This window comes from Triplophysa rosa, linkage group LG19 (assembly GCF_024868665.1).
Source record: "Triplophysa rosa linkage group LG19, Trosa_1v2, whole genome shotgun sequence".
Classification (NCBI taxonomy): Eukaryota; Metazoa; Chordata; class Actinopteri; order Cypriniformes; family Nemacheilidae; genus Triplophysa; species Triplophysa rosa.
The window spans coordinates 1440477-1460880 of NC_079908.1; the positions used below are offsets into that span (position 1 = coordinate 1440477).

The 20404-nt window shown below is 41.1% G+C and overlaps 1 protein-coding gene across 3 annotated transcripts in view; it reads right to left on the minus strand.

Moving 5' to 3' along the window:
* fnip1 (folliculin interacting protein 1) overlaps nt 1-20404 on the minus strand; it is a 29255-nt gene that overhangs the window by 1551 nt on the left and 7300 nt on the right. For 2 of the 3 annotated variants that reach the window (XM_057359667.1, XM_057359668.1), the window contains exons 7-17: nt 18610-18693; nt 18127-18198; nt 17063-17198; nt 16602-16803; nt 15983-16068; nt 11131-11277; nt 10838-11007; nt 8992-10351; nt 8746-8911; nt 1825-2019; nt 1440-1555 (exon numbers count right to left, since the gene is read on the minus strand). In XM_057359667.1, coding sequence (XP_057215650.1) covers nt 1440-1555; nt 1825-2019; nt 8746-8911; nt 8992-10351; nt 10838-11007; nt 11131-11277; nt 15983-16068; nt 16602-16803; nt 17063-17198; nt 18127-18198; nt 18610-18693 — 2734 coding nt within the window. The remainder of the gene's footprint in view (nt 1-1439; nt 1556-1824; nt 2020-8745; nt 8912-8991; nt 10352-10837; nt 11008-11130; nt 11278-15982; nt 16069-16601; nt 16804-17062; nt 17199-18126; nt 18199-18609; nt 18694-20404) is intronic. The other variant, XM_057359669.1, reaches the window with a different exon arrangement.

The window sequence follows — 20404 nt, forward strand, 5'->3', positions numbered from 1 at the left end:
AACCTCCTCGCAATAGATTCATGGAACTAAACAAGGGCTTGGAGGTGGTCTCATTAAAATAACTAGCGGTCTACAAAGAAACCGGCTGCAATCTGAAACGACACAGTTTCAGAATTGGGATGTAACGATTCACAGTGAGCCGTTTGAAAATCGATTATAATATGTGACGATTCAAGCCGGTTGAGATTCAAGCCTGTATTTGAATTGTACATGACGTCCGCATGCTTATATTTCTTTAATGTAAAAAAATCCAAGAAAATGACAAAGTCTTAGTTTGTTTATTTTAAAGAGACTTTTGTATTATTCATTGTTTTTTATTTCAAATTGGTTTTAAAATGGCATTTTAGTTTAAAGATATTTTTATTTTACAAAGAAATGTGCAGCATTTGAGAAATAATAAAAGAGCAGTTCATTTTAAACTCATTTTGTAAAAATAAACCATAAATGAATCGTATCGTGAATCGCATCGCGAGCTGAGTGAATTGTTACATCCCTATTTCAGAATCATACAGCTCATAACAAACTAGGGATGCAGCGATTACAGAGGTTCACCATTAACCGCCCTTAAATACATCACGGTTAATTAATCGTAAAGGCTCCATTACACCATGTGTTTATGTTGCACGGAACAGAAACGTTGCAACTTTCACAAAATGAAAACAAAGTAACACCAGCCGTGCACCAGCTTAAAGAGCCGTGCTTATCAGAGACACGGAGGCCAAGTTGAACCAATTTAACTTATTTTATGTTACTATTTAGCGAATAGGCTCTATATCACGTTGATAAATCCATTATAGCTTGCTGTAAACGAAAACAGTGGGGGAAAAAGCATGTGATCCATGCACGCTAGCTCTTAAAGGGACAGGAGCATAATAAATATATCGGTTTTAATGATCATCAAACAACAAAAAACATTATTATTTATTAATTACTTTTTGTGGCAGGCAAGTACATTTTTTTCAGGTCCAGTAAAATTTTTGAAATTAATGTATGCATAATAATCGTCATAGTCGTGCAACCGTGATTATTCCTCAGGCTATAATCGTACCAACAAAATCTATAATCGTTGCACCCCTATAACAAACTGGCTACGCGTTTTCTTTTCAGCTTTTCTCAGCTGGCAGACATTTACATTTATGTTTATGCATTTGGCAGACACTTTATCCAAAGCGACTTACATTGCATTATACTATGCATTTGTATACGAGTATGTGCAATCCCTGGGATCGAACCCATGACCTAGGCGTTGCTAGCGACATGCTCTAACCACTGAGCTACAGGAAAGCTACATGCCAGAAACCAAATACAACTAAAATTAACTAAATACAACAAAAGCTAAAAAAGTGAAAATTTCATCCGATGTCCTGGTGTTCTTATTATTTTGTCCAAACCTTAACTGATATTTTTGTAGGAAGTTATATGCTTAAATGAATTCTTACCCCAGAACCATGCCCAGCTCTTTCACATGCACTCGAGTCTGTCCTTTCAAGTACTCAGCCAGCATTTTGCTCTTGAAGTACAGTTCCTGGAGCCGGTCCTCTAGATGCATTATACACTAAAAGCCAAAACAGAACTTTTGAAATTTTCTGGTGTTTAATTGTAACACCAGTGCCTGTGCATGCCAAGGAAAAACGAGTGAATTACATGAACACAGACTGACATGAAAATGTACTCATTTCACGATAAACTACTCATTTTCACAGTTGTCTTGTTACTTGAATCCCAGGACAAGGCCAAAAAAGACTTTACATGAAATAAACACCATATGGTGCGTTACCAAAGTCTATTGAGGGCGCAAAAACAAATGTGGCAAAATGAACTCACAAAGTTTGGAGACAGGTTGAGACGGTAGAGCTGGTAAGTAGACTGCAGCAGGTTGGACACGAGGTTAGACACAAGAACATCTTTGCCCAGCTTGTCAGAAGATCGCCTCTGGCTACTGGCCACCTGCACCGTCCACTTCTCTGTGTCTGCGATAATGCAGACGGCCTCTGCGATAGGCTCATCCAACACGGGGTGCTTCAGGATGACAAACAGTAGTTCACGTTAGAATTCAATCAACATTGGAGGGTGCTTTGGGTGACTGCCAAGTAGGTCTGCACGATAAATCGTTGAAAAACCGCATGCGATAAGGCGATTTACAACAATTTTTTTGCACAGTTCTTCAGTGAAGTGTGGTTCAATGCTGCAACACCTGAAAGCCAGAGGGCGCTCTCGTGCAGAAACTCCACATACACTCCAAACAGTAGAAGTACAGCTAGGGCTGGGCGATATATCACGATTCTTATGCTCTCAGTTTCTCAATTGCTGCGTCCCAATTCGCCTACTTATACTATGCACTAAACGTATGTACTGTTTTTGTTATGGAAAAGTATATACATTTTAGTGTGTAGCATAACATAATGCACACACTGGGACATACTAACAGGAAACGGAAGTGGCAGTTGTTGCCTAGACAACATTGTGGCCATTAACTGTCACACACATCAAAATACAGCTCTTCTTTCCATTTAAGTATTTATTCATTCATTGTTTCATATGTAATGTTAACTCTATGCTTATATTTATTAATTTAGTGACGCATCAGTTATTTAATTTTATTAATGCAGTGGAGCGCCACTTAACTCCACCTACTCGTGGTGAGTTGTGGGTAGGGCTGTGACGATAACCGCATCACCGCAGTAATGAGATGCCGACCGCGGTGTTGAGGTCATCACCGTCATCAACACACATTTTTTTTACTGTAGCGCACAGAAATGGATACCTAATGTTGATTTGGTGCACTGAGTGTTTTTTTCCATGCGCCGCTAGATGTAACGTTAGAGAGCTTACGGTAGTTTGGATCCCCGGAAAAAAAGGATGAGCAGTTTTAGTTCAGACGGGCGTGAATGCGTTTTACATTCACTTTTAGGTTACTCGGAACTAAGAGCAGTCAAAAAAGACTTTTGTCTGTCGTTCTTCAGACGCTTCAGTATTTTATTTATTTGCTGGTTAAAGTTACAGGAGAGCATATGGTGTGGGATATGAACTATAAACACAATAATTAATTGTTAATCATAAATGACTGTCTTTCATCCTATATGTTCCACGGCTTCTGGGGAAAAAACTGCTTCCCGCGCAAGGAAGAGGGACAGTCCATAAACATATGGGGGATTTATTTTGTGTGTGTGTCTGATCATTTTTAATTAAATGCTAGGTTTCAGTACTTGTGATGTCTACAGATAATGTTCAATAAAATATACACAAACACGGGCATAAAAGACAAAAGCATAAGGTAAAGAGGTAGTTGCAAGTGCTTATAAGCGATGCTTCTTTTTTGTGGGCTAGTATTTACGCAGGGTTTTTCCTGCATAGAGAAATTGGAGGTGGCCGCCTCCGTCAAATGTCGTGCCGCCTCAGGCTCTCGCCAAAATTATGTTGCGAGTCTTCACGAGAAATGCTGCGTGCATTTAACAGACTGTCATTTGTAACTGCAGTTGCGACATTACGCCACAGTGGAGGTGCTGTTCCGTTATCAGCACACTGAGGCGCTAAAAAGAGTTGCAGAACAAGAGCCTGTGTTTAACAGCTGTTTGTTTTTCATCCAAGTACGTTTAATTTCTTGAAATTTATTAAAATAACATGACGTACATCATTGTAATGTCTTTAGCGGTGCAGTTGGATCGTTGAACCAGCATATAATGTACACAGCGAGTTCGCCAGTATGAACGCACATTGCGTTCAGAACGACTCGCACACGAATGACTCATTTGAACAGATTCATTTAAACTATTGAACTTCTCAGTCACTAGCGAATATAAGAGATCCTTGAATCATTTAAAGTGAACCACAGAGAATGCAAGTTGTGAATGAGCTTTGCTCATTTAGAAAGACTGGTTAATTCAGTTGGCTATTGTGGGCTGAAAAGTTAGTTGAAATGATAAAAAATCTTTATTTGATTAAAAAAACATTTCTGTTTGGTTGAATAAAAGTAATGTTTTATATAACTTATAAAATTAGATAAAAATGACAATTATTTAGAACTTTTAATATGTCAAACTCAAAGTCACTTTGATTAAGCCACTTAAAGGTATGGTAGGCCTACGTGTGTGTGTGTACAAGATCAGGATGGCACCACCTCAGCCTCATTTTGAGCCAGGAAAAACCCTGTTACGGTTGACAACATTATTCAAAAAATGGCCACGAATCTAGTGTCAAAGCCAAATGTTGTGTCGCCTATTTGGGCATTTTGGTTTTGACAAGGGGCAGCCGGTAAAATGTCACTCCATCGAGTGTGTATTCAGTGTACAACATTGTCACTCCGTTAAGAGTAGGGACGGGCATTGTTCAATCATTTCATATTTGAGCTCATAAAAAACGAATATTCGTTTATTTAAATTAAGTTAATAAAGTCGTATTTTTTTACATTTTTATTTAGTCACAATTTCACATCAAGCCTATAATTATCTTTAAATATTCATAACGCATTAATATTATATCCTGTATATAGCTTTTTTAATGTTGAAAAATTAGCAACGTTGGAAAAAAAGAAATAGAAAAATACATAAAAATTGCATTTAAATCTTCGCAGAATGGTATAATACAAAAAGAAAACATAAAAAAGAAAACAAACAAAATGTGTACTGAGAGTCTGTGATATATATTGTTTTCTTTGTCGTTCATGGTCAGTGTCTGTCTTGTTTAGCTTTGCATTGCATTTGCATCAATAAATAAGGTATTTATTTCAACTAAGGTAAGGAATCACAGCGCATTTTAAAACAAAGAAAAATGTATTTACAGTCTGTAACCTGAAGGCGACGACCCTTTTGAACTTCTTTGAAGGAAAATTCAGGCTCTTTAGGTATGGAAAAAGGTGCCAGTGTTATGCTAAGGCCAAATTCATTAACATTAGTTGCAGTGAAATGTACATTTTCATGTTTCAAGTTGTAGAAATTAGAATTACTTAATCTATTTTTAACGAATGAACAAATGAATGAACAAAGAACAACCGCTCCGAAGTAATGGTAATAAATTAATTATTGTTAATCATTTAATATTACGTTGGTATTTTTATACCTAATGCAAGTAATGTTAACGCATTCTGTGGCTCACCAGTTTTGAAACATTTTAATATGGTGATGTGAGCCGAGCATAAAATGCGATCCGGGCATCCGGTGTGTAAACTTAAAATATTTAAACTAGCTTGCGATCTGAACAAAGATTTAGGAACACATACAAATTATTTTTTATATTTCCTGTATATTATAAATCCATTACAGATGAAGTGAAGAAGCGTTAAATAAGACGTGACAACTCTAGGTTCTTCTGTAGAATTTTCGAATAGTGCGGATCCAATATTTTAACATTCGTGCACATCCCTAGTAAAGAGCCTCGCTGAAACCAGACAAAGTGAACATATTGGTTTTCCTCGCACAAAACACTAAGACCTTGACGATTCACTAAAGTAGTTGTACAACAGCCGAACATTTGTACTACAGGCTAGCCCGATATTCCCTTTTTATGTTGCGCTTTGAAAAAGGTTGTTTTTATAAATGTAGTCTAATTAATAGTTGTATAATATTAATGATAATTTGCTGTTAAAAACGATAAATTATTCAAAGTTTCAAGTGTGTTTATATTGTTACCCTGTTGTTCTTTCTGCAGCTTCTGTGGAGAAAAAGCCTCTTATGTTGCACTCCGAAAAAAATGATTATAAATGTTAGATTTGTGGAGGTGTGTTGTTGGGTGCGATTAACCGCCAAACCGCATGATTTGTTGCGTCTTCACCGCAGTAAGAAAAAAAACCGTACCGTCACAGCCCTAGTTGTGGGTAATATTAGCCGTTAGAGTGTGCATCATTCTGCACTTCGAATTTCTTTTCAACATACTACGATTTGGGACATACTAATTCTTTTTTCGAATACTATTTAGGACAGATAGTATGCGAATTGGGACGCAGCAAATGACTTAAAGGGGTCATATGGCGGAAATACGTGTTTTTCTGTGTCTTTGGTGTGTTATAAGTTGCCCATGCATGTATTAGACACATAAAATTGCTAAAATTAAAGTGTCGGAACAAAAGATGCATTCTATCTAAAAGCGAATGCGAACCCAGACGTGCCTGAAACGCCTCGTGTAACCACACCCCGACGAATGTACGTCACTTCGTAGCATGATTTGACTTAAGTCTGCCCAAAAATCTAAACGCAAGTGAGGTGGGCGTACTTGTAAATCTCATTGTATCATCACCGCCGCAGCCATGTCGCGGAGACGCTGTGTGTTTCGTTGCGAAAAGAAAGACTCTTTGTTTGCCATGCCAAAAGATGAGACAACTAAAAACGAATGGTTACATTTTAATTACAACACTGTTCCAGAAAAGTACAATCCGAATGTTCAAGTTTGTGCAGCGCATTTCACCGACGATTGCTTCATGAACCTGGGAGAGATCAAGGCCGGCAGTGCACGAAAGCTTTGGTTAAAAAGTGGGGCCATTCCAACCATTAAAACTTCGCTGGTGCTTCAGATTCGCAACCTGTAAGTATATTTTTATTGTAAAAGACTTTGTTACGGACTAACTCGAGTTGAGTTGGTCGTGTGTTTGTGATCTGCAAATGCAGACACGCGCACAACGTGAAAAAAGACAACATAAGTCCTAATAATCAGTAATAATGTTCCCACTAGAGACAACAAATGTCGTGTTTATAATGTCTTTTTATATTTAGTATATAAACTATAAGGGTTTATTGTCTTTCTTGAGTCGCGACGAGACGTGGCGTAACACTGGTTGATCAAGAAGGGCCAAAGCGCTTGCGTTATTTATACCATTCCCTGCTGTAATGCGAGCTTGTTTCTATCTGACACAAACTCTGTATCATGTATATGGTTGTTTGTTTATAGTCTTTTTTAAGTCTTTTTAGTCTTATTTAAAATCATATTTGTTTAATAAAACCTTACCAATCCTTTACATCCTGCTGAAGTTGCGCTGGCAAAGTTGATGTATCGGCTTGATCATCTTCATTTTCATGATGTTCCGAATATGGTAAGAGGCGTTACATTTCCGTGAAACGCTTGCAGTATTCGACCAATCACTACGCACTGGTTAACTGGCCAATCATAGCACACCTCGCTTTTCAGAGCGATGAGGTTTGTAAAAAATCAGCGCGTTTCAGAGAGGCGGGGCAAAGAGGAGATACAAACCTGCACGGTATGTGGAAAATACAGCGTTTTTGAACCTTAAATCGTGTATACACATTGCATTCCATCTAAAACAAACCATAATATTAGTTTTAGCCCTGTCATATGACCCCTTTAAATGCCGCCACATCCGAAAGCCAGATGGCGCTCTTGCGCAGAAACTCTGAATATGGGAAACCGAAGAAGAGCAATTAGTTCCAGAAAATGCCTGTGGTCATATTCTATCGCTGTTCTTCAAACCTTTTCAGGTATTTTCATGATAATAAAGTTGATTTATAGTAATGATGATAGACGAGTGTTGCTTTTTCAAATATACGTTATAAACGACTCAATCTCGCAGCGATTTTAGATCGAGCAGTACTTCCTACTGATCAAACAGCCATAGTTCACGGAAGAGCTGTGCATAAAACATCGAATTGATTTCAGAATCGATTTAGACATGTATAATTAGCCTGAATTGCGATATATATCGCCGAGCCCTAAGTACAGCACCACACTTCCGTGAAATGCTTTTGGGGATCGTTCTATCACTGTTTTTCAAGCCTTCTCAGGTATTTTCATGATAATAAAGTATATTTATAATGATGATGCTTGACGGGTCTTGCTTTTTCAAATGCACGGTATAAGCGACTCAAACTCGCACTGATTTCAGATCGAGCAGCATTTCCCTCTGATCACAGAGCCGTGCTTCACAAACAAGCTGCGCATGAAAACATAGCCACAGCTCTATGATATAAAAACCGTGGTATGCACATTGATAATCGTGGTTTTGAATGGGGGTGCGGTTTATCGTGCAGCCCTATTGCTAAGGCATTTGCAAGTAAGAAGTCCACCCTTAAATGTTTGAGGTTATCGGTTCAATAAAATCTGAAGTAGACATCTGCCCGATTAACCGAAAATATACATCACGTGATTTATGTACAACTTGTGAGTGAAGTATGGTAAAATGCTGCTGCATCCAAAAGCCAGAGGGCGCTCTCGTGCAGAAACTCCAAATACGCACTGCAGAAGAAGACCATAACACACGTAGTTCTAGGAAATGCCTAAGGACAAGTTTTTATCACTGTTCCTCAAGCCTCCTCAGGTATTTTAATGATAATAAAGTATATTTATAATGACCATGTTTGACGGGTGTTGCTTTTTCAATTGCAATGCACATTATAAGCGACTCAAACTCACACTGCTTTTAGATCGAGCAGCATTTCCTACTGATCCTAGAGCCGTGCGTCACAGACAAGCTATGCATAAATAAAATAATCGATACCTTGCATAATCGCAGCCAGCTCGATTTCATCAGGATTTAGTGGTAACCGCGATTAACCGTGCACATGTCTAATACGTGCACATTGTCATAATCTCAAGACAAGATTTGAATTAGCTTCGTTTTATGCGCTGTGTGCAAAACAGACAGGTATCGTACAGTATATTTCCATTGCATAAACAGTGGAGGACGTGGTATGTACTGAAGTGTATTACTGATTGTAGGAACTGTGATAGTGATGCTTTTACTTTTCATAGCTCATCGAGCAACACCTGTTGTAAATATCTTTATAAATGAGGCATTGCATTTACCTGTACAGCATGGGCCATGTCTGACACAAGGTTTTGCTTCAGTTTTTCATCGTTGGGCGTGCCATGCAGAACAAAGTCTGGAACGTATGTGGGACAGTATCCACCAAACAATGACCTCCCAAAGTTGGCAATACTTGGTTTAGAGTAGTTCTCTACCAGCTTCGCCCTACCAGAAAGACATCAATCGTGTTGTTTACAGACATTAGCAAAACAGGCGGTCTAGAATGCTAGAACAAGTAAACTCACCCCGGTAAGGGCACCTCTAGTTCATCCTGCCAGTCGGTCTGCTCTTCGCTGTAAAACTGTCCATCGGGTTCCTGTCTGGGCACCTCCTGTCCGGCATCCTCACTCTCGCTGTCCCCCAGCGCACTATCAGAGCTCTCGTTGCGAGGAATCTCCCAGTCATTCAGCGGGACAGTCTTCTTCTTTTCCCCATTATTGTTTAGGGAAGGGACGCTCAGAGATATTTCTATGCCTCCGTCCTGCTCAACAGAACAGTCTGTATTACACCTGCACCTCTTGTCTTCTGCGTGCTGGCAGCTCTGTCCAACGGTCCACTGGGATCCCTGAAGGTTTGGTGTGTCCTTTCCTGCATCGCTTATCCCCGTTTGAGCGAGCGTCTGGGAGATGTCATCAATAGTCCTCGTCTCCACAGGATTGTCATCATTAAAATACTCATCAAACATGTCCATACAGTCTCCTTGTGTCCTCGGGCGCAACTGAGACATTTGTTTCTTGAAAGGCGGCACAAACAAAGCTGTCTTGCAATCGTTGGTCTTGATTTGGTCCACTTGCGGTTTAGTCTTGGCCTCGGCCTGCTGTACATCTTTAAGGAGCCTCTTGTGTTTCTTGATCTCCTTTTCCACCTTTAGTTGTCGACTCTCCAAGTCAGACTCAGGAGACATGGAGTCACCGATGAGGAACGTGACTTTGGAAGCGGGTTCATTGCCATCATCATCGGTCATGCACAGTGAGCTCTTGTCAGGTGGCTTCCTCTCTAGCAGAATGTCTGACGACTGGAAGATCTTGATGGGCACACAGACACCCTCCACCCCAGCCCGCACTTCTGACTGCTCGTCCCCTTGTACCTCAAGCAGTGCTCCTCTCTCACACGGTGAGGTGGAACCGACCCTAACAACCGTCTCCAGGCGTGCTTCAAACCTGGGGCTTTCTGCTTTTCTGCAGACAGATGCATTGGTGTTGTTGTCTGCCTCGATGACAGGTATAATGGGGGACGAGTGTTTGCCATCATCTGGAGTCTCTGTATCCGTGTACGTGCTGCCCTGTAGACTGTTCCCATCAGACGGGTAGCCGTCCTCCGTCTCAGCCCCCTGGGACAGGTAGTCTTGGCTGGGCTTATGCACAGTCACCAGAACGTAGTCAGACTGCTCCACCTCTCCAGGACGCAGCGATGTGGTGATGAGTGAGCCGGGCATCACGATGGCCTCGTCCTCTGCACTTTCCAGCAGGTGCGTTTCTAGTAACTCTGAGCAGCGGATGAAGTAGGTCAGCACGTAGAGAAGACGCTGAACCAGCTCCTGACATCGACCGACCACCACCGTACGGGACAGACGCACAGGGGAGCCGATCGCCCCATACAGGTCACCTGCGCAGGAAAACCACAATTTTAAAATTGCCATGAAATAAAAGATGCGAGGGTATTTTCTACTGGAGTGCAATACGAATATAAACGGCAAAATTACATAACGAAATTATGATGAACTTTGACTTTATGGTGACTGAGGTCGTGCAACAAGATGTCAATTTCTGTTTCTGTTAAAACAGTTCTGGCTCTCGAACTGGATAAGAGATCTTTTGAAAATATTTTTGAAAATGTCAAAAGCAAAATTTAGTGTACACTTAATTTGAGTGTTGAGTTAATTTTAGGCAAATTTAACAGTAAGGTGGAAAATGACTTGTTGAATATACAGTAATCCCCATTATTAATCTACTTCTAGTAAACATTGGAGACTGCAGGATACATCAGAATGCCTTTCTGTTTGATGTTACAGTGATACGGTTAATAATATCCACAAACACACCACTAGGTGGCGAAATACACATATATTACACTATTTCATGCATCATTTACCCAGTTGTGCCCAAAGTGGGTTGTAGGGATGTGTCTTTGCCAGCATGTCCACACTCTGTGAGGAGTGCTTCTCCAGGAAGATCTTCATGGGTGGCTGACCATTGGGCATGACTGTAGGAACCCAGGCTAGATGGTTAGTGAGAACTGCAGTGAGAAGCGCAGGGAGAAATCTAGACAATAGAGAGACAGAGAACAGGACAAAGTGTTACAAAACTCCAGTAGTGTCTTTCATATCTATCAGTGGCATACAGTGTAGTAATGAATGTAGGATGATAGGAGTGTGGTTACTGAACTGGTTCTTGGAGGCTTGTTCCATGAGCAGGGCCAGATCCTTCATGAAGTGGCCACACAGCTGGTTCTTCTCAGGTGGACCCGACATCATAGTGAGCCAGACGGGCTCAGACACACGCGGCATAGTGTACAGACTGCAGATGGTCGTCCTACGGGCCGTCCGCACACAGACACAAGAGTTTTTGTCAACGGCAGAAACAAAGAATGCTTCAGTTTCACAGGGCTGCCCTGCAGCTGGGAAAGACCTTTACGGCTGGAATTTCAAGTGCTGGAAATGTCACGCAATGCGGGAATATGGCCTGCAGTCCACATCAAGAAACATTGAGAAACTAGCACTGGAGAATAACACGTAATACCGTTTTGTATCCAGAGAATGATCTTGCATAAAGTCATCATCAGCTAAACAAATCTTCTATATTTATAAAACCTGTTGTTTACTTAAATGATGTGAGAGGCATCAATCATACCAGTGTTAATAGTAGTATCCATGCGGATCAGGCACTGGGAAATATGCAGATGTTTGCACAAATTCCTGAGTGTACTGCTAACAGCCTGACACTTGATAAAGTCTCATGCCTTACTTCAGTTCCCAGTACTCAAGTTAGTGTGTAGTGACCTATAAAAAGCTTCATGTAAGAGCCAGCGAACAGACACAAACTTCAGCCTGCTCAGCACTACATTAAGTAAGAGCCACTGTGTAACGTATATCAAACATTCATGACATGTTCAGTATTTTTGAATATTTCTTGTTTTGCGATCTAAATTGTTGAACTATATGGAAATATAGACATTAAGAAATTCTTCAAAAAGCAGTTTATAGAATTCATAATATTTTTTTAAAAGATATATATATATATATTAGTATTATAATATAATACAAATATGTATTATAATATAAATATATTATACACACCATATATACATATATAATACACATTATTATACATACATACATACATACACATCAATACATATATACATATACAATACATACAATACACATACATATACACACCATATATATATACAGTCATGGCCAAAATTGTTGGCACCCCTGAAATTTTTCCAGAAAATCAAGTATTTCTCACAGAAAAGTATTGCATTAACACATGTTTTGCTATACACATGTTTATTCCCTTTGTGTGTATTGGAACAAAACAAAAAAAGGGGGGAAAAAAGCAATTTTACATAATGTCACACAAAACTCCAAAAATGGGCTGGACAAAATTATTGGCACCCTTAACTTAATATTTGGTTGCACACCCTTTGGAAAAAATAACTGAAATCAATCGCTTCCTATAACCATCAATAAACTTCTTACACCTCTCACCCGGAATTTTGGACCACTCTTCCTTTGCAAACTGCTCCAGGTCTCTCATATTGGAAGGGCGCCTTTTCCCAACAGCAATTTTAAGATCTCTCCACAGGTGTTCAATGGGATTTAGATCTGGACTCATTGCTGGCCACTTCAGAACTCTCCAGCGCTTTGTTGCCATCCATTTCTGGGTGCTTTTTGAAGTATGTTTGGGGTCATTGTCCTGCTGGAAGACCAACGATCTCGGACGCAAACCCAGCTTTCTGACACTGGGCCCTACATTGCGACCCAAAATCCTTTGGTAATCCTCAGATTTCATGATGCCTTGCACACAGTCAAGGCACCCAGTGCCAGAGGCAGCAAAACAACCCAAAACATCTTTGAACCTCCACCATATTTGACTGTAGGTACTGTGTTCTTTTCTTTGTAGGCCTCATTCCGTTTTCGGTAAACAGTAGAATGATGTGCTTTACCAAAAAGCTCCATCTTGGTCTCATCTGTCCACAAGACGTTTTCCCAGAAGGATTTTGGCTTACTAAGTACATTTTGGCAAACTGTAATCTTGCTTTCCTATATTCTTTTAATAATATACACTCACCTAAAGGATTATTAGGAACACCTGTTCAATTTCTCATTAATGCAATTATCTAATCAACCAATCACATGGCAGTTGCTTCAATGCATTTAGGGGTGTGGTCCTGGTCAAGACAATCTCCTGAACTCCAAACTGAATGTCAGAATGGGAAAGAAAGGTGATTTAAGCAATTTTGAGCGTGGCATGGTTGTTGGTGCCAGACGGGCCGGTCTGAGTATTTCACAATCTGCTCAGTTACTGGGATTTTCACGCACAACCATTTCTAGGGTTTACAAAGAATGGTGTGAAAAGGGAAAAACATCCAGTATGCGGCAGTCCTGTGGGCGAAAATGCCTTGTTGATGCTAGAGGTCAGAGGAGAATGGGCCGACTGATTCAAGCTGATAGAAGAGCAACTTTGACTGAAATAACCACTCGTTACAACCGAGGTATGCAGCAAAGCATTTGTGAAGCCACAACACGCACAACCTTGAGGCAGATGGGCTACAACAGCAGAAGACCCCACCGGGTACCACTCATCTCCACTACAAATAGGAAAAAGAGGCTACAATTTGCACGAGCTCACCAAAATTGGACAGTTGAAGACTGGAAAAATGTTGCCTGGTCTGATGAGTCTCGATTTCTGTTGAGACATTCAAATGGTAGAGTCAGAATTTGGCGTAAACAGAATGAGAACATGGATCCATCATGCCTTGTTACCACTGTGCAGGCTGGTGGTGGTGGTGTAATGGTGTGGGGGATGTTTTCTTGGCACACTTTAGGCCCCTTAGTGCCAATTGGGCATCGTTTAAATGCCACGGCCTACCTGAGCATTGTTTCTGACCATGTCCATCCCTTTATGACCACCATGTACCCATCCTCTAATGGCTACTTCCAGCAGGATAATGCACCATGTCACAAAGCTCGAATCATTTCAAATTGGTTTCTTGAACATGACAATGAGTTCACTGTACTAGAATGGCCCCCACAGTCACCAGATCTCAACCCGATAGAACATCTTTGGGATGTGGTGGAACGGGAGCTTCGTGCCCTGGATGTGCATCCCACAAATCTCCATCAACTGCAAGATGCTATCCTATCAATATGGGCCAACATTTCTAAAGAATGCTTTCAGCACCTTGTTGAATCAATGCCACGTAGAATTAAGGCAGTTCTGAAGGCGAAAGGGGGTCAAACACCGTATTAGTATGGTGTTCCTAATAATCCTTTAGGTGAGTGTATATATATATATATATATATATATATATATATAGTGAGCTCATATCACAGGACATGACAAAGTTTGATGAGCTTTCCTCATCATCCTCTCCTCTGCCTCCAGATCTGTGACCTCACAGCCCTCATTAACGCTCATCTCTACAGCTCTGGATGTATATTTAGTGCAGTTGAGGTGAGCGATTCAAAATATTTGTTTGTCCGTTCACTTGCACATTATTGACTATTCTGGTCGGTCCTGACAGTGTGTGAGGCAGATAAGGTTTCTGTGGCACTGGGGTCAGGTTGCTCTGGCTGTGGTCCAACAGGCATATGACTGCAAGTATGAGAGGCCAGATAAACTGAAACACTGACACGGCTGAAGCATAAGCCTACACTGCCTTCTGCACCTGAGATTCGGCCATGATTAAGCGTCAATCCAATTATTGTTGTTAATAATTCTTGTGAAATCTACATTTTTTAAAACATAATAAAAGGGCAAATTACATTGTGTTCATACCATGCATGAATAAGAATTAGAGAAGAGTACCAACCATCACATTTCTTTGGTATCCTAACTAGATTTTGATGTAGTGGACTGTTCATTCTTTATTAATTCTTCTTGAATAATGAAGATAAACAACAATTTACTTAGAAGATAAGAGTAAAATGTTTCAATCGTATGATGCTGATCTACAGACGCGTTGAGGTTATTGTGTATTTATGCCTCGTTTCCACTGAGTGGTACAGTTCAGTACGGTTCACTGCGGTACGCAATTTTTTCAGTTTCCACTGTGAATGGTACCAAAATAGCAAACCGTACCGTACCACTTTTTTGGGACCCTTTCGTAAGGGTACCTAGCACAGTAGTACCAATAGTACCGGAACCTAATGGGTGGAGCTAGTCTCACTGCAGAACGCTGATTGGTTTACAGAGAATCATCACTTGCGCGTGCTACAAGGGGAACCAAAGAGTATAGATACCAAGTGGCGAAACTCAGAACGTTCCATTGCGACACCTGCGCCCTGCGTTTCCGCCATTTTGGGGTGAAAGCGACTCTGCTTTCTGCTGTGGCGATGGCAATATCAGCTGCTTTGTTTAAAAAAAAAAAACATTAAAGCTGAAATTCAACCTGAATGATGATAATACATGACGACAAAAGCCTTGGCTCGCTAGAAACCTTGTCAGATATCAAGCATTTTCACCCCAAAATGGCAGCCGCGCTGTTTTCTCTCAAAGTTGCGCCTCTTGGTATCTATACTCTTTGGGGGAACGACAACACAGGAAGCGCCATTGTCATTACAGATTGCTTTGTTGCGTGAGAATGACATTGATCGCTACTTTCCGGCGTACACCAAGCCTACCTGTTGTCAGTGGAAACGCAAGCCTGATAATGGCTACCAGTAACGAAGCGTACCATACTGTACTGTGCCGAACCGTACTGCTCAGTGGAAACGAGGCATTAGTGCAGCTGATCTCAGGACAGTAAGTGTCATTCACACTGGCCATCATCATCAGGTCAAAGATTGAACTCGTATTCTTATCTAGAATCCTTTCAGTGCATTTCCACTGAGCACATACAGTATAGCGGCAAACTGAACCATAGCACAAAGGTTCAGAGCCATCATATGTGCACAGATTACAGAGCGGTGTAGCTGACTTTGGCTGAACTTTCAGTAGATGCAAATAGCAAAACAGCTGGTTAGCAGCGTTCACACAAGGCCTAAACATCACCACACCTGAAACTCACCTAAATTCATTAAGACCATCCACCATTCGACTGTACGCCAAAGCTCTCTGACTGGCATCCGCTGACCTCCGGCTCAGTATCATAGCCTTCAAACAAACAGAGCCACAAATACACATCAGACATAACACACAGGCACAGGTCAGATTATCAGTGCAATGTTTGGGAAACAAGAGGCTGTTTTAAGAACATACTAACAGAATATTAATAGTGGAACATTAAGTGTATTCCATGCATTAAAGCAATAACATGTTAAGGGGATTCAAGAGCAATTTTTGCCAGCATAGCATCAATGTCAAGGCATGCAGAATTTTTCAGAATGAACGCCGCTCCTTGTTTGCCCACGTCTTCAGTGAGGCAGACGTAATCCCACCCTGACTAATACATTTCAAAGTGACATCAACATTTTATTAGCATTTACATTTGCATAAAACACCCCGTCCGATATTTACTTTAGCAATTAAAGGAAAGATGTTCCGAGAAAGAGTAGAGGACAGGTTGATGGATGCTTTAGCTTAGTTAATCAGACTGCAAGCGTTTTCTCAACCAAGTGCCTCAGAAACAAACTCCCCAGAACCAGAAGAGTCAGGCACACCCAGAATCTAAAACAAATATGCCTTACCTGTTCAATGGCACTTTTGAGTTTGTTCATGTGGCTCTCAAAGAGCGGAAAATGGGAGAAGAAAAAGTCTTGAAACTTGGTGTTTTCTTCATCATTGGGTGACAGAAGAAAGATGACACCAATAGCGATCTTCTTCTTCCGTGCGACGCCCAGGCTCGGACCGCTGTGCTCATCAGACATGTTGAAGCTCTCCTCCACAGACCTAAAACATTTGACGACATTATTTGAAGTATATAGTGGTCCTAATAAAAAAGCTCAGTTTTAAATCCCTTTGACATTTTGGTGACAGATTGCATGACTTCATGTTTATAGGATGAGTTACATGAGAAACAAAGTTGATCCAGCTTAAGATTGATTTCATTGCTGGTTTAAAATATGTCGTTTGGCGAGACAGAAGCTCTGATCAAGGCCAGACAGATTCTGGAGTGTGTGTGAATGAGTGCGTTTTGTGTTCATCGCACCATCGAGGGAAGACGCCGTTCTCTAAGCTGGTAGTCTGGCTGCGTAGCCAGCGCCGCTGGTAGCTGCTCGCACAGCTACTGGTGAGAGAGGAGCCCGGCGATGGGAAGGGGGTGATCAACAGACTGCTTAAAGATGCTGTGGAGGAAGAAAGACAGGAAACAAGAGGAGGAGTGAGTCAGTGAGTTCACATCCACACTGAATGAGCTCAACTCTACACGGCCTGACAGCATGACTCACGACATTATAGTCACACATGAGCTATTCATTACGCCAACACTCACTGGGTTCAGGGACGTTTTTTCTTACTGTCATTGGCTCTAAATCCTCAAACAGGATATCTACAGTACACCAACCTGAGGCAGTGAATTTGGTGTCTTTTCATTCAAATAATGTGTTTAGAATAATTGTGCACAATAACCCCAGAAATGTCATGCAAGTCATTCGGTGTTGAAGTCATCAAGGACATCACAGATGGAGCTCATCTATAGAGCATCATGTGACCAATGTAAAGAATGAAGGCACAGTGAGCTCAATGGAGATGAAGCATGTGTAGAGTCAGCCTGAATTAGCCTCTTCATTTACTAGAGCAGGCAGAACTGCTAAATATAAATGCTGCAATGGACAGAAAAAGATCCCACCAATGCTGCCTGTGCCGACGCTTTCCATTGCGCAAGCTTTTCCAATTTGGTGCGCTTTCACAAAGTTGCACGACTCAGAAATTCCTGTGCTCTGCTCTGCTCTGCTCTGCTTGTATCTGGCTGGTTGTGTCCCACAAAAAAACTTGAACATAAACCTATGGATCTTAATGGTGATGCGTGTTGTTTCTGCTACTAGCATCAATGGGGCATCGACCAATGAAACTGTTATTCAAATTGTTTTCTAAACAGGTTTCACAAACACTACTGACAAAAAGCAATACACAGCCCAAAGCCACACCACTGGTTGAACCAGAATGCTTTCTTACACTCACGTTTAACTGGGCTAGGAAAAAAACATCATTAACTGTAGTAATTTAGCACACAATTTCAATTTGGTTCTGATGTCTTGAAACCTCAGTGCTCACCTGAGCGGGCGATGCCACTGTCTCTCTCATCATACAGTCCTCTGCTTGGCATGTCCATGGGGTTACTGTGGCCTGAGAGAAAAGAGAGACAGAAAAACAGATATGACAAGATGCTCTGACAGTTTTCACCAGTCTCGGTGTCCCCAGCAGTCAGCCACACCCACCACCCATCACATCACCACTGTGATCTACCTACACATGAGCTCAGACGCATGCACACAGGCAGGAGAGAGGGACGATGGGGTAACGGGTGGATGGTTTAAAGGAAGCCTACAGTCTTAAAGCTAGTGATGATACCAGCACAGACCTACCAAAGATATAAATATCTCCTAAGAGATGTGACACCATCAATAATGAAAGCTCTAGCAAAGGCATAGTAGCACATGCACAGGAAAAAACATGCGGACACTCGTATGTGCTCATGAAGCCTAATGTGCGCACGCACGCACGCACGCACGCACGCACACACACACACACGCCAACCTGAAAAGAAAGAGGCGCTCTTGATGAGACGGAGAGGGCCCTGCTCTGAAAGTGCCCGCCGTGGGCTGCAGAGCTGAGAGAAACCTGTACGGTACAACGGTCAGGAGGAAGAGACACAAAACTGTTAGTCAAGTATGGAAGAGACATACAGCGCGACACAGACACATGTACAGCGGCACCACACACATCATCCAACACAGAGATGTGTGCTATAATTCACACTCTTCAAGCAGAGCAATAGCCCGAACACTCTGTGGGGTCCGTACACAAGCACTGCTTAAAATACACAGAATTAAAGAAATGGTTTTATCATCATGTATAAACGTGCAATTGTGTGGATTTCACAAGAAAAGGATTTGCACAACAGAAAAACACAGACAAAGTTTATGTTAAAAATGAGAAAACACTCAAATATAAATGAATGAATGCCCAACTGCATTTTGACGAAAACACAAGGGATTGATAATCTCACTTCCAGGTAATGTGGCAGGATTTTTATGGGTCAAGACTGATGTTTTGGCTAAGACTCATGTCCCTTTTTCTAAATATATAGAGATATTCTACCTCTTTAACGGTCCACCAGGTGAAAATGTCATGTCTGTGTCCGAGTTGCATGATGAAGGCTGCTTCAGGTGGTATTTATGAGATACACAAGAGAAGCTTCAGTGACATGACTTTAAAATCATACTGGGTCATTCCGTGTCAACTTAACCAGAGGTCCCCGGCTCAAATTTTTTATTTTTTCTCTATTTTTACAGAAGCAAGACCAACATCTGGAGTGATGTTAAAAAAATTATGAAATGCCACAGATGAATAGTTATTAAGTAATCAATTAATTTGTAGAGGGAGGTAAAAATGTCAATTTTCACCTGAAATTTGGAGCCATATTAGAGGGGGTAAAAATGAGATGAGAAATATGTCAGCATCATCATTTTATTTTTACACAGAGACCGGTATATATATTAGTAAATCTGTTCATTTTAGCAATCCTTGATGCATTTTATGCCAATGGTGACAGCTCAAAAATCAAGAAAGGGCACTTTTTGTGTTCTTTTTACAAAATGTGCATGCCTGTAACTCCAGAACTGTTAGAGATACCTGAATTTCCTTTAATATTCTTGTAATTGGCCCACTTGTCTTTTGGGAACTACATTTTTAAAGCCCTATAAGCTTCAGTCCTAGAGAAATGAGGATCTCAATGACTACGTTCACACTGCAAGCCTAAATGCTCAATTCCGATTTTTTGCTCAGATCAGATTTTTTTGTTCGGCTGTTCACACTATTTTTTAAATGTGTCCAATATCAGATTCCAGTGTGAACTCATGATGGTTCTAAACTGAATCGCATGAGCAAAACAACAATAACACGCAGCAGGCTGTCATAAATAAGCAAGGATCAAGTCAGCGGGTGTGTTTGACTTTATGCGGTGCTGAGTGGACCGTTCTCACGGCATGATTTGAGAGCATTCCCGGAGCAGTCCGTATAATGGATCCTATAGTCATTTGTTGCATTGCATCGTGTGGCTCGCGTGCGGTGTAGACAGTGCAAGGGCTTATGTTTATAATCTGATGCTTAAAGTTTGGCAAACGAGCTGTAAAGTGCACTTCCCTCAACAGAATGGCTCGTGAAGCTTTAAATCACCGCAGAATTGTGACGATGTCGATCTACAATGACGCAAAAGTCGCATGAAATCCGATATGACCGTTCTGACTGAGGTCACATTGCGAAACATCAGACCTGTATCTGATTTAGGGCCACATATGGAAGGGGCTCAGATCAGATTAAAAAACATCGG